We start from the raw sequence: 24,760 nt of genomic DNA on the forward strand, positions 1-24,760 counted from the left end.
TGATTATGGGAAAAAACCTTGAATTTCTGAACTTCGCGGGGATGTTCAGTTTTGCTTGCCGGGTAGCAGCAAGATTGCTAGATAACACTGTGAGCCTATTTGTGCTTGTATTTCACATCCCACTCAGAAGTTAGAAATTAATATTCTGTTGAGTTGTACAGTGAAATGTAGCGAATAGTTGTCGCATGATACAGTAGCCTATATCTGGATTAGGAACATAATCGTTGGAAATTGACTAGTGTGGTGCATATTTGTCTTGTGATAGACTAGTTATGGATACGGAAAAAGTCGTGAAATTCCTTACTAATGAAGACAAAATGAAAATGTCAGAAACTGAACTGGTGTCCGCAATTTGAAGTGTGCAGAGTTCGCAATTTGAAGTGTGCAGAGTTTGAAACTCGCACCTTTGAGTTTCGACTAGATCATTCGAGTTGGTGGAAGTTTATTAAAAATTGCGACCTAAGTCATTCCTGCCAGTCGCACATGGTTGAGTGTAACCTCCACTTCATTGTCAAAGTGTGTGAACAGAAAATCTGTACATGAGAAGTAAAAGGGCTTATGTCCTATGTTCTATCATGTTTTTCACACCTCTTAATACTTTCCTCTCATCTTTAGAAATGGTAGATATTGTTTACACTGTACCTGTGGATACACAACATAAAATGCCCTCATGTCTGGAAAAAAATCGTATTTAGTGTTTCCATATCCCCGTTGGATAGTTTTTATTCGTATATTCAGTAGTATGTTTTCTCGCTTAACACCGTTCGTTTTTGTTGATCCTCTGCAGAAATGTTCTAATGAGGTTGTACTGTATTTATCTCTAGAATGAAATTTCTCCATTTTATGAAATTCGATGTACAAGGTGTACAAAGGGTTGAACAACTGTTTGTCACTCAATGCCCAGACAAGACTATTGAAGTTTGAGATATGAAATTTTAAGGACATGTTCGTATAAGTGTAATTGTGTGCAGAGAAAGTGTTTAACAAAATTTTAAAGAGTTAAATTGGGGTATATTCAAAATTTACTTTTTAAATTTTGTTGGCTACAAAATAAAATACAACTTTGTTTTTCCACTAAGACATTCTTCATATAAATATGTAAAATACAGTTTCTTCACTTCTTGAAATTTGTCTTATAAGGGGTTCAAAGTGCTGACCTAAAATTTCTATCACAAAATGAGATGTGTAGCAAATACTTCATAACAAAATGAGATATCAACGCTATTCTAAGACATTATTTATACTGTGAATTTGACTACCACTTTATGGCATTTTAGTCAGGATAATGGTAAGAGGGCCTAGGAGCAGTGTGATGTGAGCACTACACCGATCTCATTCGACAATACATCGGCTGTTTCCAGATGACACTTTTTGGTGGTGGTCAGAGTGCATAAGACTTTTATGCTAACTTTCAGATTGTTTGGTCAAGGTGATCATTTACACAAAAGTTTGGTGTTAGTTTCAGAAGAGAAAGCTCAGGTTTTACAAATATATTTTGTCGGTGAAGATTAAAAAGGAGCATGTCTAAGGTATTCTAACGATCCCGGCGATAAGCAGGAGTTGGTCAAGCAACTATAACAACTGCTTCAGTTAAAACACTTGTGGACAAAGTCGCGACGCATAGTGCTAGTAGTACATAAATGTTTAACCGTGACATTATTCACACATTAACACCATTTTTGCCATTGTATAAACCCCAGTATAGTGCGGAGCCATGGAGTTTGGCTGAGATGAGGTGATTGATTGTTAAAGGTGAACTCCTCCATCCTTAGCTGTTGGTTGATTCTTAGATCATCAGATTTTACATTAGCTGCTCAGATCTTGGCATAAGGCAGCAAGATAATCCTGATTCAGTTCATAAGTCGTATACCCAGATTTCCTATTCATTTTAGCTCAAACATTAAATGTGTATTTTAGTTAATCCTCTTTCTTACTATGGTTGACACTGCTAGGAGCATTATATAGTCTCTTATTATAAAAATAACTTAAATCATTCTACCTTGCGAATTGTCATCTGAATAGTTTTTGTGTGGATGTGATGTTAAATGTGGATAATTAGCATAGAATTGACAATATCAAATCATACTGATTGGGATTTCTTATCCTTATGTTGACAGCCTCCACCCCCACACATGATGGGCCCAATGGGTATGCCTCCACCTGGACCATTTGGACCACCTCCAATGGGTTGTCCTCCCCCTCAGCAGCAACAGCAACAGCAGCAACCACAGCAGCCACCACAACAGCAGCAACAGCCACCTCAACAACAACAGCAGCAGCAACCTCCTCCACAAGGACCACCCCCACAACAGCCTCCTCCTATGAACCCTGCTGCCAGTCCTGGAGGGAATCCTCCCATGGGCAATCCACCTGTAAGTATGTCTTACTGTCCTTTTTTGGGCACCAACATGTCACACACGCTACTGTTATGTGATCCAAACAAACGCACACCCACAACAAAGACTGGCTCCCTGCAACTGTACGCTGACACGCTAGGGCCGTGAAGTTATTTTTTCTACAAAATCCTCACCCAGGCCAGTCGTTGCTGGTGCATTGTGCATGCAACGTGGTCGGGAACGCTAATTTAAATTTCTTATGTTGGGAATTACGAACATACTAATGAGTGACGTTAATGGGCTATCCAAGTTTCTTTAACAAGTATTTAATAGGACATGGACGAGGACTTTGAAATAATGGTGTAATAACCAGGGAAACGCACTAGAGAGGGACGTCTTAACTGGTTTCGACTGTACATATTTGATATTCTGATTAGTGATCCTTTTTGGCTTCTCGATAGTTCTTTTTTCTGGTCCCCCATACTCTTCACCATAGCATTATGGAGTTTATTATGTCTCAGTCATTTTCCAGGAACCAAGTGAACAGTACCTTCAAAATTTCACCAAACTAATAGCATTTCCCACAATGTTCTTGATGAACTTCTGACTAAGGTTCTTGATTAAGGTTCCTCCTAAGGTTTGCCATTCAAATTACTTATTGCTTTCACTTTTCAGGATTACATGAAAACAAAAGCAACAAAAATGAATTGGGAGAGAATAGTTCTCATATATTTATAAACCTCAAACTCATTAGAAATACTTCAAAAATAGTAGAGGCTGTGGAGCAAGTTACGTAAATCACATGAAGGACTCCTGTCATCCATTTGCAAACAGGGACAGGTCATTCTGAATGAAATGTTAGGGGAATACAAAAAACTTGCTCCGACTTAAGAATTTGGAATCGGTATAATCTTCTCTTCCTAAATACATCTTTAGAACAGGTACATTCAGGGAATGTAGTTTCGTACAACGTGTGTTAGTACTTCTCGAAAAATCAAAAATGTTTGACTTATCCTCTTTTGCAACTTTTTGATGGACTTGCCCCTTATTGCAGCAGTAAAGGACAAATTTCTTATTAATACAAACTATAATTTCCTTTTTTCCTAATTTTATTAGAATATAAACTAAATTACATATGCAAGTTCCGTTGCATGACAAAGTTGTGGTATGGTGCACAATTAGCATGGTAAAATCAGAGTGCTATGTGAATAACATTTTGTGACCATTCGCTCAAATACACACGGAAGAAAAAACTGTACACTTGCTTCCAACAGAGCAGTATAATATAATGGCGTTTGGCCTCCGGAGAGGCCTGGTGCAGGTCTTTTTGTAGTAGACGGCCTATTAGGCGACCTGCATGTCTGTGAAGATGGGGGCCCTGCCTAGGATGATTTCTAATATTGAATACACCACACACACCCAGCCCCCGAGCCATTGGAATTAACCAATTAAGGTTAAAATCCCCGACCCGGCCGGGAATGGAACCCGGGACCCTTTGAACCGAAGGCCAGTACGCTGACCATTCAGCCAACGAGTCGGACAACAGAGCAGTGCACAGCTCACACATCAGCATATTCACTGCAAATTATTCATGAGATTTTTGATGAACTGATAATTACATGCGGACTTAACCTCTCGTTCCATCTTTAGGGTTAACTTAAACAGAAAGTGTATAGGAACAACTCGCATACTCTTTGTGCTCCCGAGGAGTTTAACCGAAGATGAACTGTAACGTGTTTCCCAGAACCTTCTGCACTGCTGCAAATTGTGTCTGGAAAAATATAGTGATCGCTTTCAACAAATCCTGTGAAAGCAGGTAAAAATAAACTTCCAATACATTAGTGTTCATTCAGGAAGCTGTTGTCACCGACTCCCCTTATATTAAGAAACAAACTGAAATCAAACATATTGTTACGAATAAAATTCCATTTGTTTCATTACTCTAATTTATTTCAGGATGACCCAATAAATGCGCATGTGCACACACACTCTCTCCCTCTCTCTCTCAGCTATGAATGGCCACACTTACTAATTACTGCCTATTTACAAGTTGTTCTTCCTTACGACAGCAGGCGGTCTGGCCCGTTGCTATACCTGTGAACGGTTAAGCCTTACTTTCACTTTGCCAAGTCCAGTCACCTCGTGCAGCAGCTGTGTGTAGACTGCTGGATCTGAACACAGGGCAATGGGTCACTTGATACAAGATGACTGTTCGTTGGTTGGATTCAACAGACAGTCCAGTAATTCACACAGTCACATGCAGTGAACCTCTAAACAGCTCAATGGTATTCCAACAGCAGGACGATACAATAGCGTACATTAAAACAGGTCCATTTATCCTCACACTCACGATAGCGGCTTCCCTCGCTGACTCGCGCTGAGCTCAGAAATACATGAACAGTACAGTCTCCCTTTCCATCTTCTCCAACCCACCCACTCACTGGTCTCTCGGACACCACAATAACGGCTCCTCGTTCAGACCTCGGTGGGACTCTAGTGACAGCCAACACCTGTCTCATTCAAGCCACCAAACCCCCAATACACGGTGTCTCACACTGATTCCACCTTGGAGTCTGACACTGACTCCATCTTGGAGTTCAACACTGACTCCACCACGACTGTCCGCGGCTAGCCTCTCTCGTTATAGCTCAGGTGATTTGAGCCAGAATTTTCGCGAGGTAGCTAGAGGTAGAACATTCCCGTTGAATCTCCAAGGAACTGGCAGGTAAGCCAGCTGACAAGAACAGTACACGGAAAGGCCAGCCCTACCCCTCCGAAGTAGGCATTTGTATTGTCTCCACAAAAAGCAATTCATTTATCTACTGGTAATGGAATTTGTATTTGTCTTAGTGTCTAGACAAAACTTTGCAATTGTCTCCAATGTTTTGTTTTTCAGTGAATCAAACTTCAACAGTTTCTGTTGTATTCCCTCGGTTTCAGTGAAGTATTGAACAACTAAAAGAAACATCTTTTCAGCTTTGTGGGTCGATGCATCGGTGCCTATGCTGTAAAATGAAACTTCTTGCAATTGTTTTATGCATTCGGACATGGAGTATGGTGCGAGAAAATTTTTAACAATCGCTGTAGCCATGGTCCTGGCTGTAGACTGCTTTGTGGCAACTTTGGAGGCAGGATACTTTGCAGCATTTAGTTTTACGGTACAGTCTAGAGAACTGAAGGATTGATGATGCTTGACAACTTTTTAAGCCATTGTTAGCAGCAGCAGCAGCAGCAACGAGCGATTCTTCCTGAATATCTTCTTTAATCATGTTTGTCGATGCTACCGCGAATCTATTTGTATGATTCTTCGTAGAAGTGTGATGCCTCATATCTACCTTACCTCCATGAGTTACTGGATACAAATCCCACACACCACTTCCTGATCCGTACGTCCTTTCTTGACAAAAGACCACAATTTTGTGTAATCATCCAAAAATTGACACTTTCTCTCTTTATCCTTCAGCATTTCTAACTAAGATTACTAACTTGCACTCATTCATATTAAGTTTAGAGCAAATCGTCTCATCATATTGCTATTCAAATGGAAACTGCCCGATTCTTCCGCGTGGCACTGCTTAAATAGTTCAGCCTTGTACTACTGGAGAAGTCTGGTATTTTCTCGAATGATGGCGCTAGATCTAGAAGGGGCTTGAATCTTCGATACGGGATATGCATGCAACGCCATCTGTGAGACAACCTTGTCAAAATAAACTTGTTGACATAAATAAAACTAACTGAGGCTGCATTTACATGTTGTGCTAACAGATGGCGTTACATCAGTACTTGAACCAAGCTCTTAACAGTATTTTTCAAAATCGGGACAAAATTGGGTCTTGTCGGGATGTCAGGGCAAGAAAGTCCATAACGGTGACGGTCCTGATATATCGGATGGATAGCAACCCTAATCCAAGGTCGTGCAAGTCACTGGCCCCTTCCTGGAAGTACCGAAAGGGGCTACCACTGAGCTGGCACTTAACAGTATTGTTCAGTACCAATTTCTATTAACTGTTCTAAAATATTCTTTAATTGCTAATAATGCCACAATAATTGATCCATTGTCATGCACAAAATTTGAAAAATTAAACACTAGTGGGTCTTCTAATCATAGTAAGGCAATGGGAGATTTAAAGAATTAGACTAGGCTTGTCATCAATCAATTCCTCAAAATCAGAACATGGATCATCTACTACGTTGTTCTTTGGTTCTTATGGTTCTTGCACATCTGACTTATTTTAAGTTCTGGCAGTGATGCCTAGTTTTTTCCAAAATGTGCAGCAAGTAAATCTGCAACATCTGTTTTTCATAGCTGCTTTGGTGACTACTATGGTATAAACTTTTCTCCCAAGGAGACATTCCCTACTCGTCACCACCGATTTCGCTCAGATTTATAGAACATGCAGGGCTTAGCTAGAAATGAAGGTACCCGAAGTGGGAACTCCAGATGGCCCAGCGAATAGAAAATAAAAATAAAAATGTTGACGTGGCTCTCGCACAGTATAAGCCACTTACGTTAGTGCGCACGCCGCGCAGTGGTTGGCGTAGCGGTAAGAGCTTGGACTGGTAATTCGATGGTCGTGGGTTCGACTCCCCGTGTGGAGACTGTTTTTCCTGTCAAATTTTATTATTAATTTTTCAATTATGCAAAGAGGTGAATAATTCATTTTATTTATACGCAAAAGGCATAGAAGTAAAAAAAAATTGGGATTTCATTGTCATTGTCTACCTGCGCCAAGAATCTATTGTTTGTGTGCAGCCGCCAGGTGCAACCTTCACTTGTCAGGTGAAAACTAATCTTGCAGCGAAACGACTGTTCACGTTTATGGCACATTCTCCAAGGAGGGGAGATAGTCAATGAAGGAGAAAAGAGAAGAATTTCTGTTTGAACACGTCGGGAAAGTTCGCAACTCCAAATTTTCTACAATTGTGCCCTCATTAAAAAAATGACGTCCTATATGCCTTCTGCATAAGTAAAATAAGTCCACCTCTGTGGTGTAGTGGTTAGTGTGATTAGCTGCCACCCCCGGAGGTCCGGGTTCGATTCCCGACTGCCACGAAATTTGAAAAGTGGTACGAGGGCTGGAACGGGGTCCACTCAGCCTCGGGAGGTCAACTGAGTAGAGGTGGGTTCGGTTCCCACCTCAGCCATCCTTGAAGTGGTTTTCCGTGGTGTCCCACTTCTCCAGGTAAATGCCGGGATGGTACCTAACTTAAGGACACGGCCGCTTCCTTCCCTCTTCCTTGCCTATCCCTTCCAATCTTCCCATCCCTTCGCAAGGCCCCTGTTCAGCATAGCAGGTGAGGCCGCCTGGGCGAGGTACTGGTCATCCTCCCCAGTTGTATCCCCCAACCCAGAGTCTGAAGCTCTAGGACACTGCCCATGAGGCGGTAGAGGTGGGATCCCTCGCTTAGTCCGAAGGAAAAGCCAATCCTGGAGGGTTAGCAGATTAAGAAAGAAAGAACGTAAATAACTTAAAATAAATGAATAATATAAAAATTGAGAAAAATATTCTCTACACGGCGAGTCGAGCCCACGACCATCGAGTTACTAGTCCAAGCTCTTACCGCTACGCCAACTACTGATCGGCGTGCGTGCTAACATAAATGGCTTATACGGTGCGAGAGACACGTCAGCATTTTTATTTTTATTTTCTATATGCTTGGGCATCTGGAGTTCCCACTTTGGGTACTTTCATTTCTCGCCAAGCCCTGCATGTTCTATAAATTTGAGTGAATTCGGTGGTGACGAGTAGGGAATGTCCCTTGTCAGCTGAAGAGAACTGAATAGCATCCCATGCTTCAATCAAGATTTGGCATTGCCAACCACGTCTACTTGGTAATATAAATATAGCTGCGTTCGTGACGAGTATTTGTACTCGCTCCTAAGTGCTTAAAGATGTTTGCCGTCTTATCTTTTCACATAAGATTAACAACTTCAACAGACAAACAATTTTGGATTTTAATTTAACCACCGCTAAGAGTGACTTTTATCATAAATATCAGCTATTATATGCTCCTTACACCATCTCCAGATTTTTTGTTTGATTTACGTCGCACTGACACAGATAGATATTATGGCGACGGTGGAAGAGGAAAGGCCTGGGAATTGGAAGGAAGCGGCCATGGCCTTAATTAAGGTACAGCCCTAGCACTTGCCTGTTGTGAAAATGGGAGACCACGGAAAACCATCTTCAGGGCTGCCGACAGTGGGGCTCGAACCCACTCTCTCCCGATTACTGGATACTGGCCGCACTTAAGCGACTGCAGCTATTGAGTTCGGTATATCTCCAGAATAAGGCACCATATTTACCAGATTTCATTTCAGCGCAGCAATTTACATATTCGTTTTGAACTTTTAACTCACTGTATTTAAAAACTAGACATTCGTAATAATCTATAATAAGGATTGATTTTTAAGACTTTGTCATAAGAGTGCTTATAACTACTGTCTTCCGCTTGGTAGTCTTTTTTAGACATTTGTACTTACAACAGTGTCCTCTTATTTATATTTTGAACCTTCGTTAAAATCTACGAATAAGAACAATCAGGATCCTGATTTTCTCATTCTTTCAGGTATGAGATTTTTAGGCTGATGATGCCCTCTTTATGGGCGTAACATGTCCTTGAATTCTGAATGTTAAGATTATTTCTTAAATTTAAATAAAAAACTTTATGTATTGAACAGGTGGAATTTATAATCTAGTATTATTCTTTGACTTTAAGTCGTATGTTCCGAGCTGTCAATAGAGAGATGGCGTCGAATGACATTGGTAGATGGATACTTTTTAGTGGTGTCCTTAAAAGTAGGAAAGATCACAATATGTAGATAAAGTTGGATTTCAAGAGGACAATTGGGGGCAAATATTTGTTTATAGGAAGGGGAGTTAGTGATTGGAATAAGTTATCAAGGGAGATGTTCAATCAGTTTCCAATTTCTTTGCAATCATTTAAGAAAAGGCTAAATGCAGATCAGTAGTGATTGATTTGATTTGATTCACAGTTTCTGGTGGCTGGATGGGCGAACGGATGGACTCTTCATTGTTGGTCCTTGAAGCCCCTATTCTTTGTTGGGACACCTTGACTTTGGTGTGGGGCTTGTGTGCTTGTTGATTCCAAGGGTTATCCATTGTGGATTGGCCTCGGAGTAGAGCCAGACTAATGAGGTGACCCTCGAATTGCACGAGAGGTCCTGCACTCTTTTTCTTCATTTTTATTCCTTCGTCTTCTATCATAACCCCCTGATATTTTGTTGGTCCTCCTGTGTACCTTGCCTCCTGCCTTGGGTAATGTTTGTTTTCCGAGCATGTGTGACTGTTTGGAAGTTTCATCCTCTGCCAGCCACAAACTTCGGGTCATGATGAGGTGATGAATGGCTACTGCAGAGGTGTCAACTATTATGGATTGTCCGTAATGATAACGGATTTCACTTCACGATAGCGGCATTACGGTCGAAGGGGAGATTATAACGGAAAAGCAACATTGTCACGATAAAAATTAATTTCTACGCAAAGAAAGGAAAGAAGTAAAAAAATGTTCAATCCTTTAGAGCATTACTGGTCAACTCACGTCGTTTCATTGTTTGTAAGTTGGAAACAACATCTTTGGCAGTTATTTGGTCATCGCATCCTTTTGTTTCCCGCGAGCGATGTGAAATTACGGCTCTAAGTATTTATTCGTCAATTCTTGCTTGCTGAACGTTGAGCAGATCAAAATGTAAACAAAGAATATACATTAGAACCTCGATAATTCAAAATCGGTTAATTCAAAATCCCGCCTAATTCGAAGGAGGTCTCGTTCCCGGTAACATGAGATACAGTTTTGCATGTTTTTTCAATTGTTTAATTTGAAGTACGGATAATTCGTAATTCGAAGTACAATGTCGGCCCCATTACCGAAATTTAGACTTTTAATTCGAAACTGCCTTTACATTTTAAAATGGTAGTATGTTACAGAGTAATTTCAACTCGAAATTTATCCGCATCATAATAGAACGCGTGTTCCGGAACGTGGAGTGGTACTGTAGCTTTCCGCATTTACACTAGCTTCGGTGGATCTACAGTGCGCTTCATGATTACTAAGTTGAATGAAATCGGAATTCTTTTGTATTCAAACTTTTAAGGAACGCCGTAATATCACGCAACGGGCAGTGTGCGGGAAAACAGAATCCGCGAACACTGGCATTGCCGACAGTTGACGAAAACAAAAAACATGGTTAGATTCGTAGGCACCGAACAATATTGTCATTGCCGATGAAACTGCATTACTTTATTTTAATGCGAGCCCAAACGATCATATGGTTTTAAAGGAGAAAATGCCAGCCGGGGAATCGTGCAAGTGTGTAGTGTGTTGCAACAGATATAGTTGCAATGCACATGGAAGCGAGAAACTTTATCCCCTCGTCATAGGAAAGATCGATAAGCCACAATGTTATGGGCGTCCGGCACTTTCCATGCCAGTACAAAGCATCTAAAAATGCAAACAGTACAGAAATCCAAAAAAATGCATTTGCACATGGGAACCAGCATAATTTATCCTCGTCTTTGAATTGTGTGATATTTTTCTTTCGTTGCGTGAGGTTATGTTTGTAAGTTATTACCCAAGTGCCTTATTTGAACATTGTAAATGCACCTTGTTGGGTACATGTTGGAAATAGTTTTTTCCCATGGCATTTGAAAGGTTTAAACCGTGAATCGAGGTGATTGCATGTATTAATGAGTCTTAGAATACTTTGTGACGCGGCAAGTGTTTACATTTCTGAAGTACAAGAGAAGTGCCATGGCGGGAAATCGTACAAGGATAGTCAGAGGAAAGATCGATTTTAAGGACATCGGGCACTTTCTGTGTAAATACAAGGCATCTAAAATGCTTACAGTATAGTAATTCAATGAATAAAATTACTTGCACATGGGAGCCAGCATAGATTTCTCGTCTTTGAATCGTGCTTTTTTTTCTTTTTTCGTTGCGTGTGGTTATGTTTGTCAGCGAGATATCCAAGTGCATTATTTGAATACTGTAAATGCACCTTCTTGGATACATTTTGGAAATAGTTCTTTTTTCATGGCATTTGAAAGGTATAAACTGTGAATCAAGGTTACCTGCATGCGGTAACGGGCCTTAGAATATTTTGTAATGCAGCGAGTGTTGGTACTTCTGAACTGCGAATTGGCGGTTAATTCAAAATCACGTAATTCGAAGTCATATTTTTGAGTCCCAGCGACTTCAAATTAACGAGGTTTTACTGTAGAAAACAAACTGATGGTAGAACAATTCTCAAACTATTCTTTAATTAATGGAGGTTGCAAATTCGTTACCTTGCAACACATATACACGATGTCATCCACATGTGGAAAAAGTTCTGTTGGCAGTTTCTGTAATATATTGTATATTTGGATTCTTTGAATACACCTTTCTACGTGAATTATAACACTCACAATATTGTAAGTACTCTCAACTTCCTCAGCTGTTAATCTCCCATCGTGTAAGAACAGTGGTGTCACGATTATGACACCGCGGCCAGATAAGTTAGTTTGATGCCAGAAAATCCTTTATCAGCCATGACCCCATCGCCAGGTTAAAGGAAAGTTAATAAACCACTGTCGGTTGTTATGAATGAGTCGCGAGCGCTTCCACCGTAACATTTAGATTTAAAGGCGATCATACCACTAGCGTGATTGCAATTAAAACTTTTGCAGTGTAGCAACCCTTGTATTGAGAATAGAAATACACTCTCTGATCTACTTGGGGAAGTTGTTCAACCCTAAATTCTGTGCAATCGATAATGACTCAACAGTTACCGTAATTTCTCTTAAATGTTGGAGGCATTGTTTCTTAAACACTTTCCTTACTAGGCCAGAATATGAAATGTTTCATACACAGTACCAGTTGCATAAGCACGGTCGTAAAAATATGTGAAATTGTTGTCCTGTGAACACCGAATAGCACTCTCAAAGCAGAATAGGACAGTCCACTTTTCATTTTCACTAGGAAAATCAATAATCTTGTTTCTTTACGTAATTTCGAAACGTTATAGTTTAGTTATAACGCAAGCAGCAAGGAAAGACGTTGAAGTTCACACCTGTTAAATCATGCATTTGTGTAATGTTCCTTATGGAACTGTAGCCTTGGAAACCTGGACCCTTGTCTGCATGATCGGCCTCCATTCCACACATTTTATCACATTTGGTAATGTCCCCTGCCAGACCGAAATTAAGTGGAATACATGCTTGTGTATTTACGTCATTTTCATTTATTGAACAAGAAAACATGAAGTCTGGGAAAATCAGATGCATCTGTTCGCAAACTGTACTTGCAAATTTTCCGTCTGATTCTTCCTGTTTTAATCGGTTGAGCTGTCTGTGAAAGTGCTGTAAGCTGGGTCCCGGCGACACATTCCTCTTCTTCTATTCATCCGGAAATATTTGGGGAACATAGGCTGGATTTAGTGGGTGTCCAGACCTTCTGTTTCCAATGAAATGTCCACTGCATATTCTTGAGTAAGTCTTAGGTTGCCAAAATGATCCATCAGTGCTAAAAATTAAAACCAAACTTAAATGAAATCGGATCAGTTGAACGTATTGCAAACGTGCAGTACGTATGTGTAGGCCTACTTACTTCATTTGGTTAACTGCTTGTATCCATCGCCTCCTTCGGTCCACTTCTATCACTCATTTTGGAAAATAATGAAATTGTGCTTTACTTCCCGTATTTGTGTAACACAACAGTTGCGTTTACTTGATCTCCTTTTCTCTGCCATTATCATCGGAGTAACTACATGTTCAGTCATAATAGAACAGCTACTGCGAGTCTGGAAGTCTGCCTCGCATGTTGTTCTCCGCCCGGCCGCTAGAGCGACACGCACGGTGTCTATAGTTGTCTCTTTCTTTAATGCTCAGAGGGGCCAAAATATCAACTCTTCTATTGTCATGTTTAGAGAATACCAACAATACAGGTGAGGGAATTTTCTCTGTTATTAATAGTGAATTGTCTTCTTTAGCCATTCCATGGGAAAATTGCATTTCTTTTTCATCTGACAATCCATACACAATGATAGCGAATAAAGGTGTTGTCAGATTTGTGAAGGACAGGCATTCTTCTATTTATGTACCGGGTTGTTCATGTCATCTCATACATATCTGAACACAAAAAGCAAGAGCCAGATTAGCAGTTAATGTAGAGAATTTTGTTGTTCAGTTATATTACTATCTTGATAAAGAGTTCTAAAAGGCAAAACACGTTGAAAGTATATCAGGCTGTTTGTGGCACAGATGGTCACAAAATTTTGAAATATGTCGGTACCCTTTGGCTCTCGCTTCTTCAGTCTATTAATAGAGTTCGTGAGCAGTGGGAAGCTTTGACACTCATGTTTTTCAGTGAGACCCACCATAAAAATGAGAGCAACAAGTGGTTTTGAAACTGTAAAATCTTTCATACAAGATCCACACACACACAGAACTGTTTTGCTACTTTCTTCAGAGTGCACTTCCTGTCTTTAACTTAGTGAATTTATTTCTGCCACAAGATGCTCCAGCCATACATCTTCTTAGGAGGGAACTTACTGGTCTTTTAACTGACCTATTGGTCAGATTTGTTCAGCCATGTTCTATTGTCAGAATCTACCTCCCTTTTGAGTGTTGAGTTCAAGAGGAGGAAATACCACAAAGCCAATGAGGAGTTGGTAATTGAAGCAAAAGCCAGGGCATACTTGAAAGATAATGACTGTGATGAAGAGATGTTTTATAATTCTGTAAGAGTGTTTTATATGGCAGCTTGCAGTTACATTATCAGGAAATTTCCCCTTGATGATGAATTTCTTCATCATGCCGAAGTTGTAGACATCTCTCTCAGAATGAAGGTTTCCTATTCATCTCTTGAATATTTTGTTTGAAGGTTCTCAAATTTGGTCAAGGAAAGGGAACATGACAAACTTGAAGAGGAATTTTCAGTTTACCGGTGTGATACTTTCCCTGAATATATTGTACATGGACCTAACATTGATGTGAACTGGGGCAACATTGCAGAGCTTAAAAACGAAAGTAAATAAATTAAGAATAAAGTCTTAAGTAATGTTGTATTTACAGTACTAAGTATACCTCACAGTAACTCTCCCACAGAAAGAGTTTTCAGTGTTGATAAATTAAGAATAAAATCTTAAATAATGTTGTATTTACAGTACTAAGTATACATCACAGTAACTCTCCCACAGAAAGAGATTTCAGTGTTGTTAGGAAAAATCAGACAGAATTCAGGCCTACATTAAGTACATCTGTACTAGTATCGCTTATGGTTCTGAAGACAAAAATGTCATCTCGGGGGAAGCATGTTTCAAGAAATCCTACACTGAAAAGCAGCTGCTGGGTGTGAAACAAGCTACAAATAATTTTTTATTGTAGAACTAATAGGTAATGAGCAAATTCTATTTTGTATTATAATATACTTAGAATAGATTGCTGTAGGAAAGCGTAAGTAGGGTGCTTTGGATTTGACTCTAAAAACTTTTGATGGGGGGTCCGCGAGTTAAAAACGGGATTACTGATAACCCACTTCAAAGGTTGGCACTTTTGCTACTGGGTTAGTAGTTGTGTGCGGCCCACTTCTACATATATAGCATCCTCTGGTGTATCCAGCCTTATCTCAGCATGTAGGACTGTGCTGAAGGTAGACTATTTCCCGATCTACTCATGGGACTGATAATTGAAATCCTCAACCACCTCTTTTTTAATGTGTGGCACCTTCAAAACAGCGTTTACCAAATTTAAGAAAAGAAAAATTTTCTGAAATTGTCCTGAATAATGAAAGTGACAACCGACTGCCTCGATTTCTGGTCACTTCCAGGGTTGATGGCCAAAGCTTCTTGCTAGAAAGTCCTTACCTTATCGGAAATTTCTTGGAAGAAATTGTTGCGGCGTGAAGTTGACAAGATTCATAAGCTTCGCAATGGATCCGTGCTGATAAAGATATCTAGACGGCTAATCAAAGTCAAATTGTTCGGAAATATGGCAGTAAAGTTTGAGAAGCACAAATCCCTGAACTCCTGCAATGGAATAACCTTTCTCAGAGATTTGGTAAAAGCTTCAGACGATGAACTTGTCAGAAACCCTGGGGCATTCCCAACAAAAGAAGGTTAGAGGTGTGTCTGTGATGGATCAGCACAACACCTACACTGAGCATTCCATGCCACTTGTTTTGAATGGCCCATCGCTTTTTCTGTAGAAACTTTACCACAGAGCGAACCTTGCAGACAGCAGGAGAAAGAATATGAGGTGCTATTTTGAGCCACTGCTGCTGCGCTATTGACACCAGACGGGACTTGTCCAGCCGGTATATGATTGCTATGTCATAGATCTTAATTAAAAATAGGAGAGGATTTCCACCAATCAATACTTATTTATTGTATATATTAAACTACAGGACCGGTTTCGACCTCATATTCAAGGTCATCTTCAGCTGAACCATACATACATATTTATATAATGAAGCTTTGATTAAGATTGTGGTGTTGAAGGAATGCCATATGATGATGATGTACATTTAGTTACATACAAATGGGGCACGTCTTAGCGTGAACTGGCGTATATGTCATTCTGCACAATATTTCAACTGTATGTCTAAAATGTTGAAGGTAGTACATTACAAGCTCGCATGTCAAACACAACTCAGCTACACCAACAACAATATACATAACATCATTGCACAGCTACAAATAGGAAAGGAGCCACTACTTTGAAACCAATGTCATCCAAATTTACGGACGCCAAAAAGACAACATGAATTGGTTCTAATAAAAGGGCAACACACACAGCAGAGCTGAACATATTTTACTTGAATTTCATCCATACATTTGGCACCTTTTTAAAATTGAAAGTGTTTTATCTCACATACGCACAGGAAGACAAAACTTTTATCCATGCAATTTTACAAACTCCAAGAATAGCAGCTGAAGTGTACAACTGTGAATAAGACTTAAATACGGAAGTTAGTCGATGTATTGACCACCAAGCAAGAACGAATGTTCATATGCATGAAGTGTTTTTATATATTGTTTTTATCTTGTACATATATATTAGTTTAGGAAAAGACGTGTTTTATACACTAGTTTTAAGACCTTCAACATTTTAGACATACAGTTGCAATATTGTGCAGAATGACATATACACCAGTTCACGCTAAGACATACATTTTGTATGTAACTAAATGTACATCATCATCATATGGCATTCCTTCAACACCACAATCTTAATCAAAGCTTCGTTATATAAATATGTATGTATGGTTCAGCTGAAGATGACCTTGAATATGAGGTCGAAACCGGTCCTGTAGTTTAATATATACAATAAATAAGTATTGATTGGTGGAAATCCTCTCCTATTTTTAATTGTGCAATTGTCAATACGGAAATGAAGATTATAGATTACGATGTCATAGATCTGTCGCTCACGCTCATTTCCTGGCTAAATAAATTTACTTTACAAGAAAGGAAATAGGGAAACTAAATTTCTGGGATCCAGTGAGTTGGCCAGAGGTTAGGGTTACACAGCTCTAAGCTTGTATTTGGGAGATACCGTACATGCTTTCGGCCTGGGATTTCATAAAAATGATGGGGATAGACAACATTATTTTCTGGGAATAGGCTTTCAGTCCAAACATCATGTAATTTACTGTCATTTTCATTATCACTGTCACTTGAATTATTACACTCTGACATTTTAGGAACTGTTGTAGACACATTAGCTAATGGCACAGCTCCTTCATTCTCTGGTGCCAGTCTGAAGATCCAGCAACATCTTATTCATCACTTTCACTCAAATTAGAGTTGCTTACATTTTCAAAGCGAAACTTTCTCAATTTCTTCTCCTGAAATAGGCCTATGTGACATGCCTTTTTGTGGCAAATGTACTATTTAGTATTTTACCATGACTTAAAAAATGAATTGCTATGTAACTATAACTACGGTAGAGATAATAATACACTTAACTCTTTGCCATCCCTAACGTTCCAGAGGGCTCAAGAATATTATCATCAACCTGCCATGCTAAACGTTCCAAAGTGCTCATCACACTCGCGTTAATTAGAAGTGTGTTGAGCGATATATTGAAGAGTCTTGTGAAACCACACTGTATTCCCTTGACTCTAGTGTTGGGTACTGAATGCATGATTCGAAGCAGTGTATCGATTCACAAGAATGGTGAGCTCACGGCACACAATTCAGCTTACTCTCAGCGGACAGTGCGGAATGGCGCACTCAATGGACGTTGACGGGGAGCTGAGCTTCCGCTGCAGTGAGACGGTGAATGATGGCACATTGAAAGAATTGTGAACGAGCGCGGCTCAGTGAGACACAAGATACACACGGCTTCTTATCGGCTCGCTGGACACTAGTGGAGAGCCGAGCTTCCGCTGCAGCGAGACATACGGTGAGCCATGGCACACCGAAAGAATCTTGAACGAGCACGGCTCAGTGAGACACCAGATACACACGGCTCCTTATCGGCTCACTGGACACTAATCTCATTTTGTTCCGTATTGAAGATACAATAAGTAAACTCTTTCAAGATTAAAATTATTGTGTCCACCTTTCAATACAAATGATTCGAAATAAATTCTGGCAAAGTTAATGCACATATTGTACATACTGTACATATTGTAAACTATGTAAATAGCATAAGACAATTGTATTTAGTATTAAGTTAGTTTACTATAAGTTCCAGTGTTTATAGTTTTAATTCTTGACCTTAAGATTAATATAGGCTGAAGATGCCTATAACTAGGGCGAAACATGTCCCTAACTGGTGTTTTTAATTCATGTAGAATTTAATCACTGAAAATATATATTTGTATTGAAAAGGTGGACACAATAATTTTAATCTTGAAAGAGTTTACTCACTGGACACTGGCGGAGTTCCAAGCTTCCGCTGCAGTGAGACATACAGTGAGCCATCGTACACTGAAAGAATCGTATGCTATAATGGCTCAGCTCATTTGAAAATAATACCCATTTTCATTCACTGTCCTCTTCTTAAAGGGAGGTTTAAATAATAGATGGATTTATTTGCAGTGTTAAAAAGGTAGTCAAAACATAATTCTGAAGTAGCTAGTAAGTAGGTTGGCTATTAGGTTATACTATTTATTAGTTTAATGAATCTTAGTATTATAACTTAGTTGACATTTGCTCATGACCACTCAAAAGTACCTGTTTTATATTGGGAAGAATGGCTCAGTATTCTCTCAGTTCATATGCCACATCGTTGCACAAGACTTCAATCATATGTGGACAGACGCAATAACTTAACCAACAGTATGTGGAATCGGAAAACCTGCGGGCTGCTGTACATCTCGGGTAGCCTATACAAAATATGACTATTTTAAAAAAATCCTCAGCTGATAGAAAAATACATATTTTCAGAAATGACTGAGTGAGTTGTCGTGCAGTTAGTATCGCGTAGCTATGCGCTTGCATTCGGGGGATGGTGGGTTCGAATTCCACCGTGGACAGCCGTTAAGATGGTTTTTCGTAGTTTCCCCATTTTCACACCAGGAAATGCTGGGACTGTACCTTAATTCAGGCCATGGCCGCTACCTTCCTAATCCTAACCTTTCCCACCCTGCGTTGCCGGAAACCTTTGATGTATTAGAGTGACTAGCATTTTTTTCTAAGAAGGGAGTTCATAGTATGAAGACCAGATGGCAGTTGCGAGCACTGAATGCTGTTGCTGCTGCCTTACCAGTACATACTACACAGATGCAGTAGGAGCGGTGAATAATGTGCCGTGAATCGGATCACTGTATCAATTCAGTAACGTGAACGGAATCAAATGAATCAATTCAGTAAAATGAATCGAATGTCCCATCACTACTTGACTCAGCAAGCTGTTAGGACCTTGTTGACAGCATTTCCTGTGTGTATTTCCCAAGCAGACCTACTTTATAAACACATCTTTCAGATAGAGGTTCTTCTTGTTGAAGTTCACTTCATGTCATCGAATCGCGGAGTTGATTCACAATTAAGTATTTATTTTCCACCTAGTCGATACAATGATTGCTTAAGGCAATTTTTAATGGTCAAAAGTGGTACATGTTTCGTATATTATCAACATCTTCAGCCACATAACACTGTTTAGATGAAAAATGTATAAAATTGACAAAGTAATGCTTTAGAGGAAGTGTCCTTAAAGCCTGCTTTCCTTTGGAACAGTAACTCCTGTCATTCTTTCACAGTTTTGCGCAGGCTTAATAAGATTTGACAACTAGGAATTAGTTATATCTTCATCTACATTAATAATAAGAGCCGCACTGTGATATCAGGATTTCTTCATTTCGATAATTACTTATAAACTGTATAATTTTTAATTTATAAATTGATCTTTTTTCATGAATTATTAAGAAAAGAATATTTATTAGGACAATTTCTCTATGGAATATTGTACAAGTGTTTCCTTGACGACTGCTTTCTATTGTAGAAATAATTTATATGTTTTCTCTTGAGTTATTTGTTTGTTTTTAATCTTGTCAATCTTATGTTAATTTTAAGGACACTTCCTCTAAAGCATTACTTTGTCAATTTTATACATTTTTCATCTAAACAGTGTTATGTGGCTGAAGATGTTGATAATATACGAAACATGTACCACTTTTGACCATTAAAAATTGCCTTAAGCAATCGTTGTATCGACTAGGTGGAAAATAAATACTTAATTGTGAATCTATTGAAGTGCGATACGGACCATGAAGCTGATTTTATGTAATCGCGGAGTTGAGTCGAAAGGTATGAAAGAGTGCGAAATTGAAGATATGTTAGAAGTTAGTGGAGAGAGTGTGCTTTCTAGTTGTGGTTCAGAATTGTATTCTAATGAATGTAGTAGTGATAGATTCCGAAAATCCTGAGTGTGAACAAATATTGTGTGAAGATCGTGGACAGGGCTACAAAGAAATGTTACTAATGATATCTGGAGTCACAATATTCGTTTTGATAAACTGAAAGTATGGGAAAACCATACCGGTCCAAATCACGATTTACCTTCCGGGATGTCAGAAAAAGATTTTTTGAATTATTTGTGGGATTGGAATTTTATGAGCTAGTAGCAGAGCAGACGAATATTCATGTTGAATATTTACAAAGAAAACAGGCACTGTTGATACTACCTGGCAAGACACTAATATACTGATGAAATAGGGGCATATGTAGGAGTTCTAATTTATATGGGATTGGTTGTTTTACCCGAAACAGACGAGTACTTCCCAGGAGACTTTCGCGTATGCCCGTTAGTAAGGCAGGCAATCACACTGAATCGGTTTAGAAAACTTGGGCAATCTTTACATCTAAGTAGTCATGTAAACAGGCCAACACCACAAGATGAACATAACAATATTCTGTACAAAGCCTGACCATCTCTGCAACTTACCAAAAAATTCTGAATTTTATATGCACCTGGTCGGGATCTCGCAGTAGATGAAGCTATGATAGGTTTCAAGGGAAGATTTATCTTGAAACAGTACCTCCCAGGGAAGCCTACTAAATGGGGTATCAAAGCAAGGGGTATTGCTGACAGTGGAAATGTCTACCTTCTAAAATGTGAGGAACCGATGACCTCAGATGTTAGGCCTCATTAAACAACAGGCTAAAATGTGAGATTTACAAGGGGAAGAAAGAAACACGGGACCAGAATTTATTATTAGGAGAGCAGGTGATTTTACACCTGGCAGTCATACTGGGGAAAGTGGCATCACGTTTACTTTGATAACTTTTTCATTCTGGAAAACTGATGAAATTATTGCTAACCCATAACACCTATAGTTGTACAACGAGGGTAAAAAGGGTTGGCCTGATCAGTTTAGGAAACCTGCACCGTTGAAACTCAAGCGGGGAGAATGTAGGAAAATACAAAATGAGGGTGTAACAGCAACAGTCTGGCAAGATAAACATACTGTTTTTATGCTGTCAATAAATTCAGATTACCGAGCTCGATAGCTGCAGTTGCTTAAGTGTGGCCAGTATCCATTATTCGGGAGATAGTAGGTTCGAACCCCACTGCTGGCAGCCCTGAAAATGGTTTTCCGTGGTTTCCCATTTTCACACCAGGCAAGTGCTAGGGCTGTACCTTAATTAAGGCCACGGCCACTTCCTTCCAACTCCTAGCCCTTTCCTGTCCCATCGTCACCATAAGATGTATCTGTGTCGGTGTGATGTAAAACAGCTGGCAAAAAAAAAAAAAAAATAAAAAAAAAAAAAATTCAGATTCTGTGGGTGATAGTATAGTGAAACGAAAAACTGATAAAGGCAGTGAAGAAATAGAAATTGTATGTCCTTGTGCTGTCTTAAATTACACAAGACATATGGGTGGCCTGGACATCAGTGATCAGAAAAGAGAATACTATGGGGTTGGACGATCGTCTAAAATGGTGGAAATTTATTTTTCCTTTTGTGATCAATGTGTGCGTGTTGTCCCCAGTTTCATACTTCGTGATATGAGTAACCGACCAGCTCTCACAGCTCATGGAAACAGACAGCTGAACTTCTGGCGCAGCTTGGAGCAATAGCTGATCGGGAACTTCACGTCCCGCAAACGTACAGGAAAGAAAAGAAGTTTACCCATCGGCTGTCCATCCCCTAAATTACTTCATTCTCTTGTGAAAATACCTGGTCGTGCCAAAGTGTGTGCTTTGTGTTTACAAATGAAAAATAGGACAGCTTCTGGGAGAGGCAAACAAACATTAAAATGTAAGCAGTGCAGTCTACCACTGTGCAGGACGGGGTACTTTTTGGAATACCATCAGGAGCGAAATGTGGATATTCAAAATTAGGGTGAGTGCATATTTATATGCATTAATCATTTAGGAACAAAATGCAAAAGAAATTACATTTATATTTTTATTCGTTTGACTTCTAGTTATTTTCTTTTAAAGGTTGGTATTTGAAGGACTCTCTCAGAAAACTTGGTAATTACGGCCAGGCATGGGGAACGGCAAAGGGTTAATATATTACTATAAATAACTCATAGGCGTCCGAATGTAAAATTATTGAAAATAAATCATGACACAGACATAAACAAACATGGCTGTCATATTGGAGTGAGATTTGTGCTGGACAATGCGGAGGCAGGACAGGTTTTTCTCTGGGTACTCCGGTTTTCTCTGTCATCTTTAATTCCAGCATCACTTTCCATTAACATTTCATTTCACCTGTCAGTCACTTATTACCCCAGAGGAGTGCGACAGGCTTCGGCAGCCAGCATATTTCGTATCCTTGCCGCTAGATGGAGGCTTCATTTATTCCATTCCTGACCTGGTCAAATGATTGGAAACAGGCTGTGGATTTTCATTTTCACGTCAAGTGCTCACAGACTATACATTCGTAATGGTGAATAAACTAGTAAAAATTAAGCAATGTTGGTGCCATTTAATGACATAAAAAGTAATTACAGACGTTATACCTTCTTACTACCTGATTTGTAGAGCAATCTAACACCTCACTGCATAACTAGGTCACTTATAAGAGGGTGTCAATTGAATTGGCATCATGGCATTTTTCATACTGATTTGAGTACCTATGCATCGGCATCTTCACACTGTAAGAGTTAAAGCCATGACGTAGTAGAACGTAGCTTAGTTCAATAGCAAGCCATTTTATCAGTCCTTGAAGATGAATCTCATTTTAATATAACACCTGTAGAGAGTAATAATTTACCACATTACAGTTAAATTTGACTGAATAATAATCAACAAATCAAAGCAGGTCTTAGGAGGATCCAAGATGATAAAATTAGACACTCTGACATGAACATGGCGAAGAAAGAAGTTTGCCTTTATCTTACAAATAATTACTGCAGATGTTTGAAGATGTATGAAAAACATACATTTCACACAAGGGGCCGATGACCTAGATGTTAGGTCCCTTTAAACAAAAAAGCATCATCAAGTTTCACGCAACTAATAATAATATTAAAGAGTACTAACATAATAAGTCATCTGCGAAGGAAACACTTCCTGCATGTTAAGAAGAAAGAACTAGCTTGAGATCACCTTTGAAAACACATCAGAATAAATAACGTCTTTTACGATATATTAGCATCTTTCCGGATACCATTAACCGGAATCACACTTTGACTTCTTTGTTATAACCATTGTGTTGACTTGTGTTGTGGTTTCCAACTCATGAGATGCATACTGAACATCAGCCGGGCTCATAGTGACGTCATAGGTATCAGTGTTACTAGGGCAACAGAGATTTGCGCACTAGATGCATGATTCCATACCAACCTGCACACAGCAAGGCACGAAGTTTCAGACTTTTAAATAGGGAATGTTAATTATTACAATATCATGCGATAAGCAGTAATGTCATTTGTAATGTCTTGATATTTATCGGGCTAGGACAAATAATAGTCCATTATTGACACTAATTTCCATATTTTATCAGGTAGTTAAGAATAAATGAAATATAATTCCATTTTAATATCTCATTTTTTAATTTTGTGTGTGCTGCTGCTCCTGCTGCTGCTACTGCTGCTACTACTACTACTACTACTACTACTACTACTACTGCTACTACTGCTACTACGCCTTCCTGAGCAGAATGGTTTTCAGCATCTTCTATCTGGATGCCATTTTATCATCCTCACTTTTAAAAGTTCTTCCTTCATAATCAAATGTTTGGCGCGTTGTTTCTCAATTTCTATCCCCATTTCCTCATTAATTCTCCATTTGCAATTTTTATGTAGCCTACATTGCTGCGTTCCTTTATTGTGATGTTTGAACCTTGTTTTCATCATAAGCAACTCTCCGTACAGCTCTAAGAATGCTAGATTATTTTTAATTATTACTATTATATCTATTAATATTTTTAATACTGTAATATTGCACAGAATACTGAAGGAATTTTGCATAAATCCTTAATCATTTACAAATAATGACCGAGCAAGTGGCTCTGCAGTTAGGGCTTCGTAGCTGTGAGCTTGCATTCGGGAGATACTGAGTTCGATCCCCACTGCCGGTAGCCCTGAAGATGGTTTTTCACACCAGGCAAATGCTGGGACTGTATCTTGATTAAGGCCACGGCCGCTTCCTTCCCAGTCCTAGCCCTTCCCTATCCCATTGTTGCCATAAGACCTCTCTGCGTCAGTGTGACGTAAAGCAGATTGGTAAGTAAATACGAATAATGAATGTTGAAGTATGAAAGAGAAAGAAACAAGCCACAGAATGTTAACAACTGAAAAGTATTTGTTTATTATAGTCCTTTGGCTTGGATGGGGGCACCGATGCAGTAACCGATACTCAGGTTTGGCTAAGGCACTGTTTTAATTCCCTTGACACTGAAAATCAGTCTGTGTTAAGTGGTGAACATCTCTGCTGTGTTTATTTTTAATAATTCTTGCTTATTGAAGTAAATTTTAATTAATTTCTCATGGATCATTGATTGATACATTTTAATGTATTTT

At 39.2% G+C, this 24,760-nt stretch overlaps 1 protein-coding gene across 3 annotated transcripts in view; it reads left to right on the plus strand.

Moving 5' to 3' along the window:
* Nucleotides 1-24,760, plus strand: part of LOC136857127 (transcription elongation regulator 1) — a 513,780-nt gene that overhangs the window by 100,384 nt on the left and 388,636 nt on the right. For all 3 annotated transcript variants that reach the window (XM_067135534.2, XM_067135536.2, XM_067135535.2), the window contains exon 3: nucleotides 2,118-2,372. In XM_067135534.2, the coding sequence (XP_066991635.2) occupies nucleotides 2,118-2,372 (255 nt within the window). The remainder of the gene's footprint in view (nucleotides 1-2,117; nucleotides 2,373-24,760) is intronic.

Source organism: Anabrus simplex, chromosome 1 (genome assembly GCF_040414725.1).
Source record: "Anabrus simplex isolate iqAnaSimp1 chromosome 1, ASM4041472v1, whole genome shotgun sequence".
Classification (NCBI taxonomy): Eukaryota; Metazoa; Arthropoda; class Insecta; order Orthoptera; family Tettigoniidae; genus Anabrus; species Anabrus simplex.